Genomic DNA, 17,641 nt, shown 5'->3' with positions numbered 1-17,641 from the left:
TAACTGACCTTTAAATATAAAACTCTGCCTGCCTCTATGGGAATTTAACATAGGGGTGTCTATACTTATGCCCCCTGTATTTTAAGGAAGAACATTTATTTATTCACAATATATTATTCATTCACAAAGAAAATTGGTGTTCTTGAAGGTTGGATTTCTATTTTTTTTATTAAAGCATTAACATCAATTTCCAACTTTAGCATGGGTGTATTCACTTAAGCTGAGCACTGTAATTTACTGCATTGCAATATAAAGAACAATTTATAAGGTCAATGCCTCTGTTTGAAAGCAAGTCTTTAAATTAAGATTTACAGCATATGACGTTTTATGGTTTATTTTGTAATGTGTAGGTATATATATATCTTTTATAATGTGTTTCTGTTGAAATAAATATACCTATAAAGTAGTTATGTATCTCTTATGTTTGCCCTCTCCTGGAAATAATGCCCAGAAACAACGCCATTTTTGGTCAGTTTTGTTTTTATAGGACATCTTTAGTCGTTTGCTTGCATTTGTATGATTATGCATTTCAATTTTACACGTAACCACAAAACTACATTGTATTTTTAATACAATAAATCACACTGACACCTGTGTTGTCTTTGTTGATGCTTTATTGGCAGAGTATTTTAACTAACAGCAAGAAGCAGAAGAAAAGAACATTTCTCACAAACACATACAGTATTTGGATTACATTTGAGAAATTGACAATGTATTATTTTGTTAACAAAAGTCAAATAAAGAAATAGTAACAGTGTGAAATATGCGATTAACTAGATGCAAGATAATCATAAACTTAAATTCTTATTCTCTCATCACCCCATCTCATGTAGACCGCTGACCTTAACCTGACTGACTGATGTAGCATTCCTCTTCCCTGTCTCTCCAAGAAGGACCCCGTTTCTAGTGTGGAAGACCTTGGCCAAAGAGGGACTCATCGGGGAGGGGATGTATTCTTGACATTGGTCACCACCAAGACGTGGTGCGCACTCTACTATGTAGGAGAAGAAGAAGGTACCGTGATTTAACATGCAGCTGTCGCTCACTTTTCCTCTACGCAGATCAAATGAACACCCACCAAGCGGATCACTGTTCCAGTAAGAATCCTCATCATAAACACCGAACGTAAGTTGGTTTTTCATGTTAATGACGATGGGTCCAAACTCAAATGTCTCTGGCCATTTAGGATTGTCATTGTTATTTATGATGGCAGTACGCTTATTCTTATCACCGTAACTAACCTCCACTGAACCATCTGTCTGAGTAGACACATCACCATAAAGATCTTCTGCATAGAGCCTGAAAACCTTTAATGTTGCAAGACCTTTCCCAGCAGGACAGCAGTTTGACTTGATATTCTGACTACTGGTGCAAGCACAAGGATCCCTTTTGCTGGATCTGCGCCCAATCTTACAGGTTTCTGAGCATTTTTTCAACACTGCATTTTTCTTGATGTACTTCTCCACCTCTTGCTTCAGTCCAGCTCTGGCAATATGACCAGTTGGCAGTATGGTGTGCAGGGGATTTATGCTGTATCGGACCACATCAGGTGTGGTTTTCAGTGAGCTAAGCCAGTTACTATAGACAGAGGGGTTTGATTGGCCTTGAAAGAGGATGTCAGCCTCGTAGATGTGTCCACCAATGACCTCTGTGGTACGTTCATTAAATGTGCTGCTGAAACTTTGACTGGAGCCTAGCTTCTTCTTCTTTGCCTGACAGTGTTTGTACTCGGCCTTAATGCTAGCAGTATTTACAAAGCTAGCAGACGCCTCAACTGACAAACAGTCTTTGACTTCTGTTGCAGACTGACCACTCATGGTTGTCTGGCAGGTCCGGACAGCAGTGCTTGCTTTTATTTCCCCTCCCAGAGACACTTGTGTGATGTAATGTGTACCATATGTGTCGATCAGACTGCGATATGATGTCTCTGTCTTACGTGAATAGGACGGAAGGGAGTTGACAGCTGATTCAAAGTCTTGACTCAGTGGAGGTTTTGTTGCCATTCTGTAGCTGTAAAACACAGGAATTATATACATTAGTTGCAGTCTATCACATGTCACTGTTTGTTTTTTGGTTTTAGCTAAATCGCTTTCATTACTGCCAACTATCCAGAACACTGTAAAACAAAGCAGTGAATGGCAAAAAGACAAATATCTGTGCACATACTCACCGGTAGAAGCTACAGTAGACAGAATGTCTAAAGAATGTGTAGTGGTCTTGTTTCAACTTTTGCATGGCAAAGGTAGATTCTTTGGAGTGGGAACCTCCAAAACCAACACCAAGACTGACAGACGGATCTACAGGGATTTCAAGGCCAATTTTCCAATCATTGGACACGGATGATGTAGAATCATTGACAAGAGTTTCGACAGAATCATACTCGATACCGGAGACCTTTAAACTGCACTTGGGGAGGGTTCTCCAGTCCTCCATGGCAACTGGGATCTTCTGGCTCTTTCTATTCATGTAGCTGTTTGTGTATAGCCTGCAAGTGCCATTGCCAAGCTTCCATGTTTCAGTGTCAATGACATAGGCACCTTTCCGCTCCATTGTGACGATGTCGAAGCCTTCTCCACCCAGATTGTAACCAGGGACAAAGTGAGCCTTTTCACACTGCTGCGGTGTACCTAGGAAGCTTACACTGGATGGAAGACACAGAGGACTCCATGCCCAGCACAGGAGCATGAGATGCCACAGCCTTGCCATCTGTATGGAAGAAATCAATAGGGACAGAAGGTAAAAGGGGTGAACACAGAATCAGTTAAACTATAATATTTAAATATTTGATGTCACTAAACTAATGACTGAAGAATAAGAGGAATTGGATGTGAAAATGTATTCAACTATACTATAATATACTCTCCTATCTACTATACTAGATAGGGGAGAACTCAGGGGTCTTACCTGGGCTGTTGACAGAAAGCTCTGTTCAGTAGCTTACAATATCTGACCCATCTTATATACAAGTCTGATGTGAAGGTGGAGTCTTGATTGCATATGTGTTTCTCATGCATTTTTTTTCATTTATCCACCTGCATTCAAGCTGTGTGTGTGTGTGTGTGTGTGTGTGTGTGTGTGTGTGTGTGTGTGTGTGTGTGTGTGTGTGTGTGTGTGTGTGTGTGTGTGTGTGTGTGTGTGTGTGTGTGTGTGTGTGTGTGCTTCTTCCCCAACTGGTCTCCAAAACTCAAAACTATCCCTTTAAGAGAGCAGTCCTTGAATAAAGTAAGCAACTTAATTTGATTTCTCTACACAGGGACTCTTGGTGCTGTCGTACACTCACATGGCCGTACCATTGCTATGCTGTCAATGCTCAGATCTTTCTCTCATTTAGCACTGCTTACCTGACAGAAATCTCGGAGTGGGTGTCAAGGCACCTACTTAAGCTCGACCTAGAGAAGACTGAGCTTCTGTTCCTTCAGAGTTGCTGATGTGAGTGCCGAGACCTGTCCATCACCAGTGATCATACCGAAGTGATACCAATTCAGACCGTGAAGAACCTGGATGTGACTGTAGACTTGAACTGTTGCTTTAGGCCAGCTTGATTTTTACCTGAATCTTGATCGCTAGAGTATCCGAGTACTGTCAATAGGGGAAAAAAACGACAAAATCGGTGCTAGCAAATTGGAGTTGCTGCAGCTAATGGCCAGAGTTCCCAGTTAGCTAAAATGTCAATTGTGGGGGCATGTTCTAAAGAGTGCCTTTGTACCTCTTAACAGACACAAAATGCAATTAAAATGTCTGTGCAACATGAACAGGGCCCTTACGTGACACCAAGATGCGTTTTCAACTCAAACACTGTGAAGAAACCGTTTAAATTCAAAGTTTGTACTGTCACCTACCTCTTTTCCTTCGTTTATTTCCCCCTCAAATATAGGTAATTGAGCACTGTAGTGGTTATGACCAGGGTTTAAATTGGGATTTCTTATGTGGGGGGGGCTCTCCCTAGGGGGGTGCGGGGGTATGCTCCCCCCAGAATAAAATTTAAAAAATAAACCGTTAAATGGCACTTTCTGGAGAGTTTTGTGCAAAGAAATGGAGAAATCGAGTCTTACATGATATGTGCAAAACTGCAAGTTTAAGAGCCTATACTTTGCATTGTTGTAGTATCAAACAGGTATTAGGGCATTTAGCATTTACATTACTGTTAAACAGTCATCACTTGATTACACATTGTATTACCTTGTTATGATATAAGAAGTGACCCATACAATGTGCCACATGAGGAGACACTGCAGCATATGACAGTAGCAACAGCTGAGAAGATTTGGGTCTGTGGTGACCAGTTCCACCTCACACAAACTTCCTTCTTCCAATCTCTCTCTTTACTACAACACAGACATGCACAAACAAAAACACACACACACACGCACACACGGCGCCGAGTGGGGCTCTCCGATGCTCAGAGCCCTGCCGCTGGAGGAGATGTGACAGCGAGAACCGGTTCCACGGCTTGGTCAGCGACATGAACTCATAGCGGCCGTTGGAGCTTCCGAGCACCGGGCTTCCACCGCTGCGAACGGTGTTTTTAGCTTTAGGAGAAGGCATTTTATCTGTTAATCCTTCCGACGTAGACACTTCGGCGTTATGTAGTTGACCCGCAGTGGTGAATTGTCTGCAGTTCTGGGCAGGTTGTTGCCATGTTCTGATTGTTCTCATCTCAGCTCCGCCGAGACAAAATAGACATGCCATTTAAAAAATCTTTCATTCATTGTCAGAAATATCATGTTTTCAAAAGCATCACTTTCATGAAATTTTATGTGACATTTTTAGACTGCAAGCAGGCACATCCCGACAAACGTGCAGGCTTATGTTCCGGGGCTGAGCCCCAGAGAGCCCCAGCCCAATTTAACAACTGGTTATGACATATCAGTGATTATGTAACTACATGGAAACGGGCCAAATGATGCCTGTGGCTTGCACAGTAATAGCGTTTCTGAAGGCTAGCTCTAGTCCCGCGTTTTTTTTTCCTATCGACAGTACTCTGTGACATCTAGCGATCAAGATTCAGGTAAAAATCGGACAAATTTCTCCTTTAACTGACCCTCTACTGGTTTCCTACATAGCTGACCCATATGGCCAGTCTAGTCCAAGGTCTTCTTCTCTCCTTCAACTAATGCTCACTCCAATTATTCAAAATCCTTATACGCTGTAATGGGATGTTTGCAGTAAAGTAGGAAATTGACTAACCAGCTGTTGTCTTTTCATCTTAATTACACACAGGTGATCTTCATTCAAATTAGTTGGAGACTGGGTACAAGGCATCATGCCTATGTATGTGTCACTTAAATGGATTTAAAGGATTTTGTTTTCACTTTTGCTGTTATTTCAAAAAAGAGCAAACAACAAAACATGAAATCCAAGTGGGGTGAACCATCAAATTTTTATAGGCACTACTGTATAAATACCTGGAACAAATATCATATTGGTTGATAGCGAACATGCACTAGAAATAGTAATTAAGAATAAGAAACAGTTACTGTCATCTCCAGAGATACATACAAACTTCCTGTGTCACACAGTAAAACTGTGCTACTCTATCTGTTAGCGCTGCACGTTTTCAGATGTATCCCACTTTTAAACACTGCAAAACTAGATACTGTGTATAGATTGGATAATATGTGCAATAATAAACTATAAGCAGCATTTATTGTCACAATTCTTTCTTTTTACTGTTTAACGGCCCTCCATCAAAGCAGCAATTTTTGTCCTGTTCCAACACTATAATTAACCAAAATGTCACACATTTGGCCTTGGTTCAGTTTTGTTTATCTGAAACATCTCACTGTGTCTCATGTGGTCGAGCTCAGTTACTTGAATGAGGAAGCTTGCTTTTGCAAAAGCTTTACCGTTAGCACCATATTGAATAGGCCATGTAGGCCTTGTTTTTTTAGACAAGTCAGTCATTAGGTTACTGTAAAGAACCATACTGTCTTTGAAGGTTTAACTCTTAAACTGCAAACTATGTATATTCATTTTGTCACGTGAAATCATACGAAGTACAACAGACAGTGTCCCATTGCCATTTAAACGGGTGACTCTTTCTGTGTGCCAATCTGACGGCCACACAATCCTTTATGATAAATCATGCACAAGTTGAAGGAGCTGATGGGATTTTTATTTTTACATACATAGTTTTACATTTTTACTGGAGTTGTACTTTGTATGAGTTCATGTGACAAAATGAATATACATAGTTTGCAGTTTAAGAGTTAAACCTTCAAAGACGGTATGGTTCTTTACAGTAACCTAATGACGGACTTGTCTATAAAACTAGGCCTACATGGCCTATTCAATATGGTGCATCTTTCCTTCTTACTTTATGCTTCATAAACGGTAAAGCTTCTGCAACAAGCAAGCTTCCTCATTCAAGTAACTGAGCTCGACCACATGAGACACAGTGAGAAATGCGTCAGAAGAACAAAACTGAACCCAGACCAAACCGGTGATATTTTGGTTAATTGTAGTGTGGGAACAGGACAAAAATTGCTGCGTTGATGGAGGGCCGTTCAAACAGTAAAAAGAAAGAATTGTGTACAGACAATAAATGCTACTTATAGTTTATTATTGCACATATTATCCAATCTATACACAGTATCTAGTTTTGAATCGTGGGATACATCTGAAAACGTGCAGCGCTAACAGATACAGTAGTACAGTTTTACTGTGTGACACAGGAAGTTTGTATGTCAAGTCAGCGGACCCCAGGCATAGGACAGTTTTTGGTGGCTTTCGGGTTATTTTGGGATGTAATTTGTTCTGTGTACCCGGAAAGAAGACAGGAACTTGACTCTTATTTAGCGTTGATTGGTGATCTGAACCTCAAGTATGGAAGGATTTTTACTACCAATACCATAAGGCCTTTTCCAGCAAGGTCCAACGTTCGGGTGGACTGGTCCGTTTTGGATATCCAATCTATATACAGTATCTAGTTTTGCAGTGTTTAAAAGTGGGATACATCTGAAAACGTGCAGCGCTAACAGATAGAGTAGCACAGTTTTACTGTGTGACACAGGAAGTTTGTATGTATCTCTGGAGATGACAGTAACTGTTTCTTATTCTTAATTGCTATTTCTGCTGCATGTTTAAGCGCTATCATCCAATATGATATTTGTTCCAGGTATTTATACAGTAGTGCCTATAAAAATTAGATGGTTCACCCCACTTGGATTTCATGTTTTGTTGTTTGCTCTTTTTTTGAAACAACAGCAAAAGTGGAAACAAAATCTGTTTAAATGACACGTACATAGGCATCTCAAGAGATGCATACATCATTTCCTGTATCACACGATTGAACTGTGCTCTTTGTCTGTGATGCAAGTTTGCAGATGCATCCCACCTTAAAACACAACAAAATGTGAAAGTATATACTGGCTGATTTGTGAAATTATCACAATATCTTGTTTTGCAAAGTTTGTCAAAGCTGCTTTGTGTAGGATTAATCATAGCAACGTAGCATTAATTAAAAGACACAGTTCCTCCTTTTAATGTGTGAATGTACATACACGATAATAGCACCCTGCTACACCACATGAACCAAAATGTCACACCTTTGTTTTTTTGCTCATCTTAAGTGTTTCACACGTTGTCTCTCGTGGTCAGAGCCTTTACTGGAATGAGGAAGCTTAATGTTCCAATAGATTTTTTTATTTTATTATTTGTGGTTAAACACCACTGCGAAATAATTAAAAAAAGATATTATTATTATTATTACTCTGTTCATTTAGCTTGCTTTCAGTGCCATGTTATTAATTCCACTTAAGGCATTTTTATAGTCTAACCTTTTATCATCTATCTTACAGGTCTTACATACAAATCACAACAATGAGAGGTTTAGAAATGAAACAAGGACAGCCTCAGAAAATAAATTACTGCAAATTAGTTCTTTTTCATTTCGACTGTTAAATTTCTTTAGAGTTTAATCTTAATAGTTTGTATTTTATTGCAGTGTACATCTGTTGGTTCGGTCTTTTCTGACTCTCCTTGTAACTTGGTTTTGAAGGGTGCTATACAGTATAACCAAAGTAGTAGTAGGAGTAGTAGTATTAACTTTTATAGGTCAAAATAAAACACTATGATTCAGAGAATAACTAAGTATTTAAATTACAGTAAGTACATGTGTTAATTGAAACCCTAAGCTCTTGTACTTTAGCTCTTTTCACATATCTTTTACCTTATTTCCCATTTTTGATGACATCTTGCTCTTGGTCCTTTTGAGTTCTAACACACATATTGACTTCCTGCCAGATAAATGTCAAGCAAGTTACCTTTCTGATCAAGAAATAAAAACCTTTTTTTAGTATTTTTGCGATCTCTTTCAAACCCACATCACTATCATGCCATACAGTAGGTGTTTGTGTCTGTGAATGTGTCTAAGACCCAACATCATCACACCAACAACGAGTATTAACACATATCTGATTTAATTTCAGGAAACGTTAATGATTTCTCCATTAAAACAGCCTTTAAAATTACAACATGACTGCATTGGATAAAAATCTTTTAGGTATTCAAAAATTACAACTTACAAGGACTCAACAGTCAACAGGAAGCAGTAATGTACTGTATATAGCCAAAAAGTACTCAGATCATTTACTTAAGTAAAAGTAGCAATACAGTGTAGAAGTACTTCTTTTTTTTTATACAAGGAATCGTCCTGCATTCAAATTTGTACTTACTTTACTTTACTTAAAACCCAGAAGTATTCATCGCAACATATTTAAAAAGTAAGAGATAGGCTAATTCTTTACTAGCCCCACAACAGGGACATTTGCAGTGTTACAGCAGCAAAGGGGATGCACAAAGTAAAAAAGCAGTTAACAGTAAGGGGGAAATATAAAAAAGTTAACAGACTTAAAGGAATAATTAAAATATATAATATAAATAAAATATTGAAAATGGTATTGCACAGATAAGTAAACCTTGATATTGCACATGAGCGAGTTGTCAGTTTTGGTAAGTAGTGTACTTGGAGCAGTGCTGATTATAAGGTGTGACAGCAGCAGGAAGGAAGGACCTGCGCTTTCTCTCCTTCGCTCAGTGCTGTCAGAGTGGACTGCAGGAGGCGGGGGACATGTTGTCTAAAGCTTGGCTATCCTTCTCCTTTCTCTTCCCAAATCCACTGGTTCCACTGGGCATCCCAGGACATAGCTGGCCTTTCTAACCATTTTGTTTGGTCCCTTCCTGTCAGCAGTTGCGATGCTGCTCCCTCAGCAGACCACAAGATGGCTGATGCCACCACAGAGTCAAAAGAACATCCTCAGGAGTGGCCCCTGAACTCCAAAAGACCGGAGTCTCCTCAGCAGATAGAGTCTGCTCTGTCCTTTTTTGAACAGTGCATATGTGTTTTCTGTCCAGTCCAGGTCCAGCTGATTGTTCAGAAGAACACACAGGTGCTTGTTAAAAAGCAATCATTATGCAGAATGGCCTATTTCAGAATAATATAATGTGTATTATAATTATTGATGCATTAATCACGTTACTGTTACAGCTGATAAGGTTGGGGCTAATAGTACTTATTTTACATACTGCTGGGTAGCTTGTGAATTTTTCCACCCAGGGATCAATAAAGTTAACAGATGATACACATCGTAATTCATGTGTTGATTATGTATTGTATTTTTAATCTGAATCTGCAAGTAAATATAGACGGGTAAAACTTACAAAATTTTCCTCTGAATTGTATTGGAGTAGAAGTATAAAGCATAAAGTTTATATATTATATAAATAATAATAAAAATCTTTTCACTCAGTTGTTAGAACACACTACACACAGGCCTGAAATACACACACATGCTCAGATCCTATACATGCACACACATGGAGAGATGTCAGAGTGAGGGGGCTGCAACTGCTGGACAGGTGAGCAGTTGGGGGTTCGTGCCAATATATATATATATATATATATTGTACACACACACTAAGTATGTGCCTTCATCTACAGTATGATGAAAGTTTTGGTCACTAGGCGGGTACATTGTATTCTGCGAGTAAAGAGGTAGTAGTAGTTAGTACAGACAGTTTTTTCTTCCTGCTGCATCTGTGTTCATAACATGAAGATGGTCCCCCTCTGCTGCTGCTCATCCAGTACTACAGGCAGCCTTCCATCTCTGCTCCAATCATCTGGGACCTCTGTGAAAAGTTAAGATTCATATTGTTACCACAGAGGGGTAGGCCTAGTAGTTCCATGCAGAAATTGCAAAAAAAACTATATTTCTATATTTCCCTGTGCAAGAATTACTAAATCATTATTAAAGGGCAACTATTATATAGCATTTTCAGGATTATACTTGCATTTTGTGTTTTGTACTAGAACATTTTTACGTGCTTTAATGTTTAAAAAAACACTTTATTTTTCATTTACTGCCCATGGCTGATGCACCTGTATTCACCCTCTGTATGAGACACTCTGTAGGAGCGCCTGTCTCTTTAAGCACTCCTCTGCTCTGATTGGCCAGCATGCTTCCTGGAATCTCTGGACCCTCCACTCCATGTTTCACAAGGGGGTAAAGGGGGCAAAGCACACCTTCTATGGAGACACTTTAATGCTAACAAACCATCACCTGCCGTTATAGTCAGGATCACTGGGGATTTGCTAAACTATACATTTCTGGAAAGGTTATTGTATGAGGAGTCAGAAAATCAATGTTTGCATTTGCCCAGATGTCTATGTGGCGGCCATATTGAATTTCTTTTAAATGGCCACCGTAAAACTTTAATTTGTAATATCTCGGCTTCTGAATAAGCTGGAATGTTGATTTTAACTTCTAAACCCACATTTTCAGGGTCAGGGAATCCAATGGTGCTAGTTATAAAGCTACACGACTTTAACACATTAACCCATAGATGCATAAGTGGGTCAAAAATGACCCGCTGTGGTTGTTTTCTTGCAATATCATTGTAATGAAAAGTTGTTTGCATTTAATGTTCCATGTTCCTCAAAAACCATGTTTTTTTATCATCCCACTGAAATACATCCACAATATGGGTAAAAGAACTACATATCACAAGCTGTTGGTCAGATAACTCAGAGCTCCTTTTATTGACTAGTTTAAAATTAGCTACTGTAAAACGTGGATGTTCTGGAACATCGACATGCACATTTAGACCACAGTATGATTAAGCAACCTTTTTAATTAGACAGTTTCTATACATCATCATAATCATCATTGCTTTCATACATCACGGCTTGGGAATCGTCATCGTTCTGGCACTGGCTGCTGCACTCTGCAGGAGCACCTCCCAGAAGAGCAGATTTACAACTGGCATTGAATCAACTCAAGGATGGCCTTTGGAGCTGGGAGGACCTCTGTGGTCACTGGTTTGAGCATGCCATCCGAGTGTCTGAAATATCCGTTTTGCAGATGATCCAGCTGTGGATCCTGCAGAGCAATGGCTGCCTGTGCCCATACTCTTCTCTATGGGGCGGCTGTGGCTCAGTGGTAGAGTGGTCGCCTGCCAATCGGAAGGTTGGTGGTTCTATGCAGTCCTATGTCGAAGACACTGAACCCCGAGTTGCCCCCCGGTGCTGCGCGTCGGAGTGTAAATGTGTGTGAGTGTGTATCTGATGAGCAGGTGGCACCTTCTACGGCAGCCTCGGCCACAGCATATGAATGTGTGTGAATGGTGAATGGTTTCTGTACTATGTAAAAGTGCTTTGAGTAAGACTAGAAAAGTGCTATATAAAAACAGTCCATTTTAACAGTCCATTGCAGTTGAGTTGATGTTGAACTGCACATATAAAGGATTTCAGGGCTGACAGCATTCCTTCTGTCACATCTGCTTCATCCAAAATGAGAATGCAAAATGCATAGCTTTGACAATATCTTCATTTGCTTTGAGGTAGACCTGTAGCCAGGTTGTCTATCCTATGCGGGAGAACCTTCCTGTGTTGTCAGCCCCAGTGAATGCATGGAAGGCTGGCAAAGCCTTTACTCTTTCTTTACCTAGAGCTCACTACAGTGGTTCAATCTGCACCAGAGGCCATAGAAATGGACGTGTTCTTCAACATGAGATCATAGTTTGCTGTGACTAGCACTAAAACATCTGTATCTGGTGAGAAAAACACCAACTGTGCATCATGTGGGTTTTGCTGTGAAGCCAGCGCAGCCTGGTGGATCAGCAGTGTGTCTGCCTCTTTGTGGTTGTTTTCTTCAAAGACAAGGTCTTTGTTGCTCCTAGTGAGCCCAGAAGCAGATGTGATGATCAGCTTGGAGGATCCCTTGTTGTACTCCAGAGTTTTGGCAGCAAGATATTCAGTCAGATCACTCTTAGTCTTGTCATGGGAGAGGAACCTGCTCATTGGGATGTGTTTGATGTTGGTGTCATCTCTGACTTGATGCTGAATAGAAGCTTTTTCTTGTCTTCGTTTATCTCTAGTTGCACTCTTCAGAGAATCTGCCCTATATGTGTCAAACACAAGGATGATTTCATCATAATCTCACGTTAGTTGCATCAGTCTGTCATTGAAGCAGCCACTCAGATCCTTGACTGTCAATACAGTCGCTGTTTTTTTGCTCAGCTTCTGCACAAGCACCATACCATAATTTCCACAATAAATATTAAATGTTTTAATGAGTGATATAAAAAAACTACTACCTACTCATGCATCGAAGGGTTAATATGGTAAAGTGTAACTAGCACCATTGGATTCCTTGACCCTTACAGTGTGGGTTTAGCAGTAAAAATCAACAATCCAGTTGATTCAGAAATTCGAGATATTACAATTTTAAATTTTACAGCGACCATTTTTTAAACTTCAATATGGCCGCCATATAGACATCTGAGCAAATGCAAACATTGATTTTCTGACTCCTTATACAATAACCTTTCAAAAAATGTATAGTTTAGCAAATCCCCCAAAAAATCCCACAAAGGTTAAAATCTGAATATAATGAACCTGACTATTAGCATTCCATTGACTGCCATTCATTTCCGGTCATTTTGACAGCGAATAACTTTACATCTGAAGCGTTTAAAAATTATTTGTCCATTATTTATTTTTAAAGAAATACAACAATGTATAAAAGGATCCATTACCTTGTATCTCACGTTATGGCTCAGTATCAGACGTTATTATAAAAATAGGCTAACGATTGTGTCATAACCACGACTTTCTGTCGAATAGTAGACAAATTATCGTATAGTCAGGAGAGCGTCGCAGGGCAGTTTCAACTTACATTCGCTGTTTAAGTTTAATTACTAATGTTAACTAGCATTTTAGTTAGCAATAATTAGCCTGTGCCTATGTTATCTCCTTACATATACTCCGTCTCTGCAAGATTGGGAATGATTGAGATTTCTCTTGGCACAGCTACCAGAAGACTTACATCATGTCACATCTATGTCGGCAAGCTCAGTTTGAGGCTGCATAGTAACGCTCAGCCATCACTGGAAAAGTGCTTCTAATATCCTTCACTGGTGTCTGTGGACATCTACGGCGTCGCTTTGTCTATTCATTCCACTGTCTATGGTTTCACTAGTTGAAGCTGGAGCTACTGCAGGACTTTGTATGGTGAAAAATCACTAATAAAGCTTCTTAACCAAATATTACACTACCGGACATGTCCCAGCAGTAAAATGAATGGAATTTGGGGAGAAATGACCAGCATTGGCCAAGATTATAGCTATGTCGTTAGCATGTAGCTGCTTAATAATTAGCAGTATGCTAACGTTAAATTGTAGTGGAACGAAGCAGCACTTTCTACCGTCAAAAATTGCAGATAAAGGCTTTTAAACCGAATACTATTAACAGAAAATGTTTCAGGGAGTAATTTGACCCGAATTGTGGAGAATTTAACAACATGCAGCCAAGATGACATATTTTACTGCTGTTAGCATGTAGTAAGCTACATACAGACAATGTTAACACCGCAGTGGCTTAAAAAAAAACACTCCAGTGCTGCCTACTTGGAGCAGATGATCAATCATAGAAGCTTGGCTTAGAGAAGCTTGGCGTAAGACTTAGCCGAGAGTAGAAAAAACTGTTGAAACCGGAGTGTTCAGAATAGTTGGAAATCTGAACATTTTAGCACACAGGGATTTGTCTAAAATACATTTACCTCATTAATAGAAGTTTCGGCCACGTTTAACATGAACATTATAACATTGTAGATATGACAGAAAACACGGAAAAGCATAATACGTCCCCTTTAATATTTGATGTTGTTGACATCATTTTGGAAAAGCAATTAAGCAATCAAGTATCAGGGTTGCGGACTGGCATCGAAGAAGAACAAATCTTAAAAGTTCTTTCGCTCAGATAGATACTATCTAGCCTTCATTGGGAAACTGTTCCCACAATGTAGTTTTGTTGTTTATTTTTATTTTTTTGGTACAGTGGAGTACATTTCTGTCCAAAGGAATACATTACATACACATTACCAATTATGTATTCCAGCATCATTTGCCCTTTTGCATCGCCCTATTGTCTTCCTGTTTACAATCCTCATTGAGCTGTCTGTTTAAATGTGTGTATGTACGAACGTATATGTATGTACGTGTATATGTTTATATACATTATATATACAAATTCATATCTGTACATATTTTGTGTAAGTAAGTAGTATGTGTATGTTTATTCAAATTTTTTTTTTGTTGTTAATGGAACCATTAACATTCTTTAGAAAAAAAAAGAAAAGTAAGTAAATGCACCCGAGTTAGCTTAATGCCTATTTTTCATCGGCAGTCCCCTCGCCTGTTGTTAATAGGCATCTTATGGTGATAACAGCATAAAAATACAAATACCTTGTTTACTATGTACAGCTGTATATGTCTATTTCTGTGTGCTGTATGTACTGTGAGAGCAACAAAAAGCCAGAGTCAATTTCCCTGTATGTGTTCACACTTACTTGGCCATTAAAGCTGATTTTAATTATGGTTCTGATGAAAAGGAACTAGTTGTATTTTAATGTCAAATGATAAAAAAAGAGAACTAAAATAAAACTGCCCAACTGAGCCTTAACCATGAACTAATCATGTTACGTCTTAACTTTTATTAAGCTATTATTAAGACAAAAGAATACAAATACACACATTAAAAGCCATGATTGTGTGGCAGCAGGTTAGCACAGCTTATCAGCTATCGTCTGTCTTTGTGGAGAGTGTCTTCTCTCCCTTCTGTCAAAACACAAGTTTCTGAACTTGAGCTGTGTGACACGAGGGAATTGATGTATCCACCGTCTATTTATAACACAGAGAGCAGGTGTGCCGATACGCAGAGAGGCAAAGTGATTGGTTGGGATCTTTAGAGCACTCTTTGTGCTTGAGTAAATACATGCACTCAAACAAAGAACATAGTCGCACTTGCCCTATGAAAACATGCATGCACACAATACACATGAACCCTTTTTTACAATGTATGTAGGTGTCTATACAAGACAAAGCCATTCTCATGCATGTACACATTCAGACAATACAAGATTTACAGCTTGCTGCTGGCACCCACACAGTTGTCGAAACACTCATTTCCAGCCAAAAACCTCCAACACATTTCCAAGTGTTGTCAAATTAAAAGTGAGACAAGATTCTCTTCACAACATCATCTTCTTCATCCTCTCCCCTGAGAGTAGAGCAGATCCACACCCACAACCAGAGCCACTGAGCAACACTTCACTCAAATGATCTACAGCACTCAACAAATCAACACATCCTGCCTGAATTCAAATGCTCCACAGGCAGCTTCAAACACCATGGCAACAACTATTCAGAGAACTACCTGTGGCCATATTTTATGCCTCTAACAGTGAGGTCAACGTGTAGGCAAAGTAATTTCTAGTGAGTCAGAGAGACCTGAACCCACAGTAGTTTATCACCTCAGAAAAAAGGGAACAACATTTCATGAGAATCAAGGGTGGGAGGAAGGTAACCTTGTTTGCATATGTTTTTTTTATTGTGGTCATTTTGCACCTACCTACAGCGAGACTGAAAGCACTGCTGCAACCTAGAAAAGGAAGTAGGCGAGGCCTACTATGACATCGACAGTGCTGCAAAATACGTTCCAAGAGAAACTTTTTTGAAGTTTTACTCGGAGGGTAAAAAGGATAAAGCACTGGTGAACAGAACCGAGAGAAGGCATGTGTATTTTATGATACCTGACAGTTCAAGTTAACATTTGTCGGAGGTGACTGTTTCCATGGACTGCAGTGGACTATTCTTGCTTTGGGTGCTATTGCATTAGCTGGTTGGCGAAGCTTTTGAATTGCAAGATTTCTTTTTTTTAAATCAGTCCGGAGGAACTGAGACTGAGGTATTATTTGACACACCTAAGGATATAATTTGTCTTGTATTCTGGATCCCTCAGATTCACCATTGTGACAATGCCTGTGATCGTGCTAGAGGCCAAAGACTTCAGCAGTCCCCTTTTCTTGGTGCGGACATGGGAAATCTTATCCGGCTGTACCACCTTCAGCCTTGCGGCCTCGCTTGAGTCAAACAAAAATGCATCTAACTTCCAACCCTTCCACACATTCAGGATCTTCTGCATGTTTACCTGGTGCTTCTTCTTCGCCCTTACACTCCTTATCCACATCCTCAGCATCATCCAGTTCCACAGCCTTATCCCGATATCCTGGAAGAACCTGACTGTGACAGCGGCAGTGTTGGGCGCACTGATGTGTCTCAGTGCCTCTGTGGTTTTCCCTTGGATCATCATGGACCATCAACAGGTGTCGCCGCGCCCTGTGGCGGCTGCTGTGGCCTCCTGCATCACCTTCCTGGCCTACACCTCTGAGTCCTACGTTCTCGGCACCCAAGCCCTTGAACAAAGAGGCTACATGGGCAGCATGCCTGGTTTCCTCAAGATACTCCAACTCTGGGGAGGCTGTCAGATGATACCCCTACTCCTGGAGACGGTCAGTGTGCTGCCCAGTGTACACGGTGTACACAGTTGGCAGCTGGTGGTCTCTGGCGTGGCATACAGCGTCTGTGTTCTCATGTCTGTAGTCACACTTGTTGTAATATTAGGAGACTTTGCTGGCCGATGTTTTCTTCCTTTTGACAGATTTTTGGCTGGGTTCAGTCTGATGGGGGTGTTGCTCTACATGGTGGCCACGGTGATTTGTTTTACCAAGATACTGCAGCTGACAGACCAAGAACAAAGCATCCCCAATAAAAGTGAAGAACTGGTTATCATGGAAACAGTGGTTGCCAGTATTACGATGTTAGCTTATTCAGTGGACCTTGCCTTCGCCATTAAACTGTTGTGTGACAGAAGTCACTTATGAAATAAGACGGTCAATGTATTGCATGTGAAGTGCATCATGTCTAGTCCTGAAAAGTTGAGAAAATCATGTGTGTAAAAGTCAAACCAAGTGGATGTTTTTAATTGTTTAATTGTTTGTTAATTATTGCTGTGTAATCAAACTCTCTCTCTAGACCTATGAATTGCTAACGTATAAGACCTATACAAGTTATTTACATATTAAACTTAAAGCCAAGAAAAATGTATGCAACTCTTCATTTAGCATCATTTAACTGCCATGTGTGAGAGAGATGTGTGACATTTATGGTGCAATTAACTATGACACACATAAACTTGGATTATGTAACATGTGCACAGACTCATAAGCACAGAGCATCCTTTATGGGTATAACAACCTGGTTTATATAGTGACGGCTAAACAGCAATCACCACTAAAAAAAAGCT

General features: G+C 39.8%; 3 protein-coding genes across 3 annotated transcripts; 1 reads left to right on the top strand and 2 right to left on the bottom strand.

Moving 5' to 3' along the window:
- Positions 1–704: 704 nt before the first annotated feature.
- On the bottom strand, positions 705–2,003 carry LOC120559405 (perforin-1-like). Its single transcript, XM_039801119.1, has one exon. It carries the CDS (start codon positions 2,001–2,003, stop codon positions 816–818), a length of 1,188 nt encoding a protein of 395 aa, XP_039657053.1. The 3' UTR covers positions 705–815.
- A 163-nt stretch (positions 2,004–2,166) lies between these two features.
- Positions 2,167–2,911, bottom strand: LOC120559335 (perforin-1-like). Its single transcript, XM_039801023.1, has 2 exons — positions 2,905–2,911; positions 2,167–2,706 (listed from the first exon to the last, which is right to left on the bottom strand). Exon 2 carries the CDS (start codon positions 2,704–2,706, stop codon positions 2,167–2,169), a length of 540 nt encoding a protein of 179 aa, XP_039656957.1. The 5' UTR covers positions 2,905–2,911.
- Positions 2,912–16,313: 13,402 nt separating this feature from the next.
- On the top strand, positions 16,314–17,219 carry LOC120559257 (myeloid-associated differentiation marker homolog). Its single transcript, XM_039800897.1, has one exon. The coding sequence runs from the start codon at positions 16,314–16,316 to the stop codon at positions 17,217–17,219; it is 906 nt and encodes a 301-aa protein (XP_039656831.1).
- The last annotated feature ends 422 nt before the right edge of the window (positions 17,220–17,641 follow it).

Source organism: Perca fluviatilis, chromosome 1 (genome assembly GCF_010015445.1).
Source record: "Perca fluviatilis chromosome 1, GENO_Pfluv_1.0, whole genome shotgun sequence".
NCBI lineage: Eukaryota > Metazoa > Chordata > Actinopteri > Perciformes > Percidae > Perca > Perca fluviatilis.
Note: the sequence above shows the minus strand (reverse complement) of the source record. Positions and strands in the feature narration are given on the sequence as shown.

Excerpts from the sequence above, each read along its gene's own strand:
- LOC120559405 (XM_039801119.1), bottom strand. The coding sequence starts at position 2,003 with ATGGCAACAAAACCTCCACTGAGTCAAGACTTTGAATCAGCTGTCAAC.
- LOC120559335 (XM_039801023.1), bottom strand. The coding sequence starts at position 2,706 with ATGGCAAGGCTGTGGCATCTCATGCTCCTGTGCTGGGCATGGAGTCCT.
- LOC120559257 (XM_039800897.1), top strand. The coding sequence starts at position 16,314 with ATGCCTGTGATCGTGCTAGAGGCCAAAGACTTCAGCAGTCCCCTTTTC.